Source organism: Talaromyces amestolkiae (genome assembly GCF_001896365.1).
Source record: "Talaromyces amestolkiae strain CIB chromosome Unknown scaffold15.1, whole genome shotgun sequence".
Taxonomy (NCBI): Eukaryota; Fungi; Ascomycota; class Eurotiomycetes; order Eurotiales; family Trichocomaceae; genus Talaromyces; species Talaromyces amestolkiae.
The window spans coordinates 997268-1005676 of NW_024468051.1; the positions used below are offsets into that span (position 1 = coordinate 997268).

General features: G+C 44.3%; 1 protein-coding gene across 1 annotated transcript; it reads left to right on the forward strand.

The window, feature by feature from the left end:
* Positions 1–150: 150 nt before the first annotated feature.
* On the forward strand, positions 151–945 carry BHQ10_007538 (uncharacterized protein; the record flags this gene model as incomplete). Its single annotated transcript, XM_040880244.1, has 1 exon — positions 151–945. One exon carries the CDS (start codon positions 151–153, stop codon positions 943–945), a length of 795 nt encoding a protein of 264 aa, XP_040736041.1.
* Between the last annotated feature and the right edge of the window lie 7464 nt (positions 946–8409).

Sequence of the window (8409 nt, forward strand, 5' to 3'; positions counted from 1 at the left end):
AAACATGTAGGGGGCTTTGACCTATATAAGAAGGCGGTACATCTACCTTTGATGTTTCTTGTTCTCCGACAACACCCTTTCCTCTTCCTGTCATTCGCTTCACTACATATCAAAGCAGATACAAATAATCCTTCAAACTCGGAATCGAGCATGAGTGCTTCTACCATTCTTGCAGCTCGTCTGCTCATGGTGCTGGAGGTTTATGGCCAAAACACCATTTACAGTGGCTCCGGGTTCGGAACCTACTACTATGATGTTCAGGAGATAGATGCCTGCGGCACTAGCTTTGAATATCAGAATATGGGTGGTGTTCACTGTAGTTTAGAGACGACTCTGAGCTTGACTCAGATCAACTCGAACTATTTGGTTGCTATGAACAATACGCAACTGTCGTCGGACATGCCCCTATACTGTGGCAAGAAAGTCATTGTCTCAGTTAACGGCCAACCCTCTGATCTGCCGCTCTTCATCGGTGATGGCTGCGAGCGCTGCGGTACTGGTTCCGCAACCGCCACTTCCTGGGATACGGCAGGCGCGCCTGGTTTGGACTTCAGTTACGAAGTCCTCAATGAGCTATCGCAAGGAGCCGCTTGTGCTGAAGGTCACATCGATATTTCCTGGGAAATTGTTGACGAGACTCTCTATGACTTCGATAGTACCGGCTCAGGACTTGCACAGGGACCTGTCTCGAGCCCTGTCCCTGGTAGTCAGGCTAGCTCTCCTACCACCTCATCTCCTACTTCAACTCTAGCGACTTCCATAGTCGAAATTCCTACCGAAACGACGGGGAATTCGACCCAATGTTCCGATGCGACATGGCAATGCAATGGCAATGTCCTGGAGCAATGCTACAACGAAGTCTGGAACCCAAGAGCTACATGCGTCAGCGGTATGACTTGCCAGGGTGATTCGAACCCTTACTGTACCTTCCCATCACCAGCCTAGATTATTCCCGTAACCAGGAGTGTTATACATCCGACTTCCGAAAAATGGGGTGGTTCCGGTCAACACTAGGTTGATGATGTTGATAGGATTATTGCGTGTCTACATATAGGAAAACAGGTTATTCATGAATAGGCAGCTTGACTTATCTGTTGGCTTTCCCTCAAATTATAGATTAATGCTACAATCGCTAATAGAATATTCGCAAAAGCTGTCATATTCTTCAATCGAGACAGGCATGCATCGCGCAGCGCTATGGCTAACATCGTTAAACAGAAGACACTATCATATCTCTCCAAGAAACAGGAAAGTCGAATAAGGGATCAACAAGATTGTCGAAATTGTCCAAATTCTGACTCAATCCGGGAATATACTCATCCAATGAATGATCATAGACCTTGGAATGAAAATTCATACACGGCTTGCTATATCGACGCTCATAATCCTGCAATACAAATTCAAAGGACGTTGGTAGATGCATTGAACATGAGGTACGAGACTCACTAGTTGGTTGACCTGCGCTCCCAAAATAGGCCACTGCTCAGCCAGCTTCTCGCAACTGTTGCGCTGATGATCCAAATCTGCTACTCTAAGAAAAATCCTACGTTCACCAAACTCTGTAAACTTAGCGATTTGTAGATATAGAAGATGAAATTGTTCCACCATCGTAAGTTGGACTATCCGTAAAATGATGTTAGAAAGCGGTAGACAAAGTCTGTCCGTCGAATCTTATATCTCTGAGAAAATATTGTCATGGACAGTCGAGACAACGAGTGTAGTCCATTTTGATACCGTCTCTTTATTACCGACTGATTAATAGTGAAGCTTCCTCAGCTACAGGACGTGAGTAGCAATTTTACCCAATAAAGAGAGGCAGCAGCCTATCCTAGTCTATATCCAGTATTGGGAAGATCATAACCTTAACCATATCAGCATGAGCGCGATGACCTTGTTTCTCAACAGATAAGCGCTGACTCTGATTTAATATGCAGCTTCACCAAAAGCTTGTCATTGGGTACGTAGTGGTGCTCTGCTCTAATTCTAGCTTGAAGGGAACGGCCTTTACTTCTGCTCTAGAACGACGTCAGGGTCAAAGAAGGATTTCTTACAGCACTAGACAGATGTTTGTCAACTACGCACAATGAGATCGCAGACTATGAGTAAACTGGGACCTTGTTGGAATTTCTACAAGCACGAGTTATACTAGGATGGATTGATGTCAGTTTAAGTACAGAATGACATGATCTACAGACAGCAGATGGGAAACGACTGTTGACATGAAAGAAATACTGGTTGATAGAGCAGAAGATGGTGCGTACACCACCAAACGGGATTTCTTACCGCACAAGACGGTGCATACGACACCAAACGGGATTTATTACCGCACAAGACAGTGCATACGGCACCAAACGGGATTTCTTACCGCTCAAGACGGTGCATACGACACCAAACGGGATTTCTTACCGCTCAAGACGGTGCATACGACACCAAACGGGATTTCTTACCGCTCAAGACAGTGCATACGACACCAAACGGGATTTCTTACCGCACAAGACGGTGCGTACGACACCAAACGGGATTTCTTCCACTGTTTCCATTCCGATCACTGCTCACAACTCGAAACACCCCAATGCACAGGGTGGATCTCTGTCCGTTCATTTCATCGTCAATCCATTGTGGTGTTTTTCCCACCACCGAACGACCTTTATTGTCGTTTCTCACGAATATTTTTCGTACTTATAGTTCCCAAGTAATTATTATTCCAGTTAAAGGGGAATAATCGTCCAGACAACAGCAAATTAAGCATGGGGCCGCCTCTTCCAAAGTATCTCCTCCGTTCCATCAGAGCAAATCCAGAGGTTAGTTCTATAAAGGTCAGAAATTCTCCTGCTGATCAAAGTCCCAGCATGCTTTGGCTGTGTACCAGTTCTTGGACGCGTTTTCTCAGTTAGATAAAGCCAGCCAGAGACTAGCTCGTGTCGCTGAAGAGAACGACGAGATAAATTCGTATTTCTTCGGAGGAATAACAGATCGTTCTTCGAATTTGCAATGCAAAGGTATGTTAAAGATTACTTTCTGACAACAGTATGGTGTTACAGGCTTCATGGTTGACGCCACTAGGTGATCTCTCTCATTTACACCAAGACTCGCACATCCCAGAGAGCGATCATATACCGGATATTTTATACATCGACCCGAATTTGCTACACAAGCTACCGAACCCCGGAAGGCAGATCTCCATAACAAAGGCTTCGTTGACAGGCTTGGGGTTGGCCTCATGATCTGGAGCAGAACCCGAGCAACAGGGGTACCAAAATACATGATTAACATTACATCGATCTATTCAACCATGTCAAGTATTCTACCACCATCTCCATCGAGTCTGAGTAGCAAAGTCCAAGCAAGAAAGACGTTGCTAGATCTCCCCGCTGAATTATTACAACTGGTATTTGATGATGTACGATTATAACCAAATCCCATACTAGAAGTTCAGTCTATATACTCATGATGTATGATTAGCTTATATCTTCCGATGACTTATGGTCACTTTACAACGCTTCCCGACAAATACGAGCTCACGTGATAAGACCACTCTTTCAGAAAACAACGATAAGTTTTCAGAGCAATCTCCCTCGTATGTTGAACGGAAGGCGTCTTCCAGCTAGAACAATACTTGGTATACTGTTGAGATGGATATCGCATGTACGATGGATATACATATCTAAGTACTCTCACACAGGAGGTTTCTGCTTATTTGACATATTGGGCAGAATCCCAAATTTGAAGACATGCATGTACGGTGAATCTCCTTTGGTTTATCGCATCAGATATAGATGCCGCATGGATCAAACTGACGCTGACTTTCAATTCAAGAATTGTAGAGGACAGAGACATTCATGCCTCACAGCTAGATACGAACCATCATTTTCAAGACAGGTCGAGTGTTCAGAAAATCCCCTTCTATCTTTGCCCCCCTTTCTCTTTCTATTTATTAGAAAATCTTACCATACACACAAGCGATGGTTCTTTATGGACGATTCCACACCTGCCTGCTCTCCGCGGTTTGTTTCTCCATTTTACGAATGGCCATAGTGCTTTTGTTGTTCTAGATCTTGGGAAGCTGCCTCGATTTTCATCTTTCGGGTTGACGGGGTATCAAGCCGCAGGCTTAACGATTTCGGGACAATCGGAGACATTACTGGAGGTGGATGTTTGTGATTCGCATATCGGATTGAGCTTCTTCGAAACTCTGGGCCAAACCATTGAAAAGATTAGCATGGAAGGTACCTTCGTTGACCAAGGACAACATTTCAGGGTCCAGCTACCACATCTCAAATCCTTGAGGTTACAAGACTGCACCGATTTCCTCCCTTTCCTATTTCCAATCAATTCGTGTTCTCTGGAAGAAGTGTTCGTTGCAATTGAAGATCACTACGTGCATCAGTGGTATGGAAAATTGTTAGACCTTCTAAATTGGCAAAGATGGGACACGTATGACTTTAAAAAGCACGATGGTTCTCTGGCAACATTTACGCGCCACATGACACAACTAATTGAAAGTCTGGAGTGGCCTATCGACGGTGACTTTTGGGAGGCTGATTCACAGTATGAGTCGTCAGAGGACGGAACTTTGGAGGATGGAAATATATTTCTTGAATAGCATTACTGTTCGAATAATTTCCATATAGTCACGTACATCTATACGTACCTACGGTTCTGATGCGTCTACTGACATTGCAGCATCTCATGCTAATAAAACCGATTTTGAGAATGGCGACGGTATAAATTCTGAGAGACATTTTGATACTTCAATTTGATATACTAAAGCTTCGATTGCTCGCTGGATCACGCTCGATATGCAACTAGGATCTTTCTGCCTTCATCTGATTCTCGGTTACTATTACAGTGGAGCTTGGATATTTTATCCTTCCGATGATTGTCAGTTTATTGTCTATCAGTATGAATCAACACGTACAGCTAGAACAGCACATGTCTGTGTAGACCGTCACAGTTCTGCTTAACAACATATTTCAGGATCCCATGATTCTGCAGTTCTACAGAGCCATGTGCGTGAGTGTTGGTATTTCCAGTAATACGTTGATCTGCTTGATATCATACTGTGAAGGAGAGGCGATATTGCATACGCTGTCTCCAGCGAATCGGTATCTTTCCAGTCCGGGATCACAGCACATGAAACTCGCTCGTTGGATTCTCTGGTACCTCAAGGGGACAAAGGCTCTTCGACTCACATATAAGGGCCAACTCCAAATGCTGAATGGCTTTTCTGATGCAAAATAGGCTGGCTGTCGTGATACAAGACAATCGACGGCTGGATATCTCTTCAGCATTGGGATTGGAGCCATCAGCTGGCAGTCTGAGGCGACGTCCGATCAAGCCAGGGTCGATATTCACCATTTCAAGAGGTGATAGAGGAAACGGAGGGACCTATACTAGAATAGCGATCGAATTCAGAAGATTAATCTTCATAGTACTATGAAGCTGCCTTGAAGCCACTTTTTATTCTTACCCTTTCTCTAGTGCTTGTCATCACGGCCTTCGCGGACAGAGGCCGGAGTGTTGTCTACTGGGGTCAGAATATAAATGATACCCAATCAGCCACTTATTGTCAGACCGTCACATCAGGCAACATTAGCCCATGCTCTCTCTTCAGTTATCAAGCCTGAGGATTCTTTCATTACTCACTGCCAAATAATGTCTTCAAGTGAATATGGCACATGTCAATTTTCTATTCCCACCAAATACGAGGTCTTCACCGCAATAGTATCTCAATATGCATCCCATGGAGGTTCTGACATGGTAGGTATAGGAAGGCTCTTCATCAGTGTTCATTGTCGTTCAGTTTCCCGAATCTCGAGCATCTAACGCTGTTGCCTGAGTAAGTGCAAACAGTGTCCAGAGCCCCGACAAATACCAGGAATCCTGACTTATTCTAAAAAACGGATGCTATATAATCGTCAGCCCCATAAAGCACAATCCATTGCAAAAGTTTCGTACCTGTAGAACAGTTCGAGGATTAATATCGCTCCTCTGGGCGACGAAGCTTCTAGCCATTGTCAATGACAGACTGGTCGCATCTGAACTGCAATTAAGATTGAGAAGTTGATCGGCGATCTTGTAAACCGCCTGCACGTCGCAAGAGCCATCTTTTGTCTTTCCTTGGACCATGCTCTTCCCAATATCTCCTACTTCAGGCATCAGCGAAATGGCAGTGAATCGTCTCTGGTGAATTCAATTACCGATTTTAATTTCGCCATCATCCATAAGATAGATATTATCACAATGCAAGTTGCCATGGCCAATATTGAGAACCTCATGAATATAGATTAGCCCGTGTAATATCTATGCAATATTAGTCTTTGTTTCCGACGTGGGAAGTGTATATTGAATACCTTTCTGCAGACTGTCGCCACTTCAATTCGATCAAGGATCTTAGATTGCCGGATTTGGGTTAAGGATATTCCTGGCTTCTCATGATGCAGAAGGACATCACCTTCACAAGCCGAAATACTTAGGAGATTCAGCAGATTGGGGTGACTGGTTCGCATCAAAGAATCGAATCTTCCCTCCACAGTATCACGTTTCATCTTCTGGAAAGAAGTTGGTTGGCAAGAGACGTCTCCTATTTGCATCCCAAAGTACTCTCCATTCTTTCTTTGGAAATTGATGACCATGGGATTATATCCAGGATATGAACACTTTCCGAATCCTAACAACTGAGTAGTCTTTCTCTCGTGGTGAGTTTCCTTGTTCTGGGCGTCCAGAGCCATATTTGGCGGGTAACCCTTGCTCTCAGAAGGAAATATTCCACCCTGCATTTTGAGTAGGCTAGGATCAACAGAATCCAGGAAATATATGAGTATGGACGTGGGGAGACGGGAGGATTATATGGTTGATTTCAATGCTTCATGGACTGAGTGAATCGTGCCTTGCTATAAAGACAAAAATGAACGAGAGTCTACAGTTTCAACCCTGCCTAAAAAACCGGGCGACCCCAGAGAGTGATGCCGAGCGGGAACAGCAGGGCGACCCCAAACGGGAGTGGTCCACCGACATCGAACGGGAACGACCCAACAATCTAATACATCAGACAGAGCTCTTCGGGTTCAGTACAGAGCTATCTTCCGACACTCATGAGCTTGCAATAAACTCCTTGGTTCTGATGATTTGATCACATGGATGTAGTTCATTTCCGCGCGTTTCGATGTTGGTGATATTCCTAAATTTAATCTTGGTAACGATCCGTTTGGTGTAGCTTGGTGCTACTAACCGTTTAGAATCGATGGGTGCTGTAAAGAACCGCGTTCGATGTCGTACGCATTGTCTTGTGCGGTAAGAAATCCGGTTTGGTGTCGTATGCACCGTCTTGTGCGGTATAAAATCCAGTATGGTGCTGTATGAACCGTCTTGAATGGTAAAAAATCCCGTTTGGTGGCGTATGAACCGATTAGTTGATGTCAGAAATCCTGTTTGATAGCGTATTCAACAATCTTCCGTTCACAACTACGATCATATCTTGTGTCAGGATGCGTACCCATTCGGTGTTGGTAGATGATCCCGTTCTGTAACTGTTCCTGAAATCAGAAGAGGTAGTTAGCGATTGACTGTGACTAGGTTACTAACATCAAGGCACATAACAATGAACAACGCCAAGAACATAGTCCTAGTTACTTCATATTATGTTAGCGCTCATCAAGCAGGTGGAAATATCATATGATCTAACGCTCGGTGGTCCGTGCAGGTGAAATCAACAGGCAGCTTTTTCCGCTTTAAGAGTAGTGTACATAGCCTTAGCCCTAGAGCGTTTACAAGATTCAGAGTAAGGCCATAGAGAGATTGGGAACTTCTGAAAAGACATTGATTCGCAAGCATGACCCAGTGTGGGATATCTCCGGGTACGATTTCACGACGAACACCCTTGAGCGCCGCTCTCTTTGAAATTACAGCTTGGTTCGCAGCCTCGTTCCCAGGAACCCCATTCACGTCCAGGAATCCACCCTAACGTCACGTCGATGCCGATGTCCTCATAATCATGCAGAACCTGTACGCAGTTCCGAATGTACTCCTGACCGGAGACCATTCGTGGATTCTGTAGCGTTTTGAGCGCAGCCTGGCTATCCGAAAAGATAACCCGTTCTTTGATTGGCCGTACCAGCGTGAGCCGGATCAGGCTTTTGATGCCGCATGCTTCTCCTGCGCACACTGTTGACGTTCTCTCCGTTCCGATACGTTCCGTGAGTTGTACGTAGTGTTTTATCTCTCTCCTATTATCTTGATATAAGAGATGGAAGCTTAGCTTATACATAAGCTCGTCTAGATATATAGTAGTTATATACCATAAGAAAAATGTCAATAGGTATATCTAGCTAGGTAGATATAAACAAGATCTAATATCTGATATTTCGCAATAGCTATCTCTAATTAGAAAATCATTGGTCTTTGGTAAAC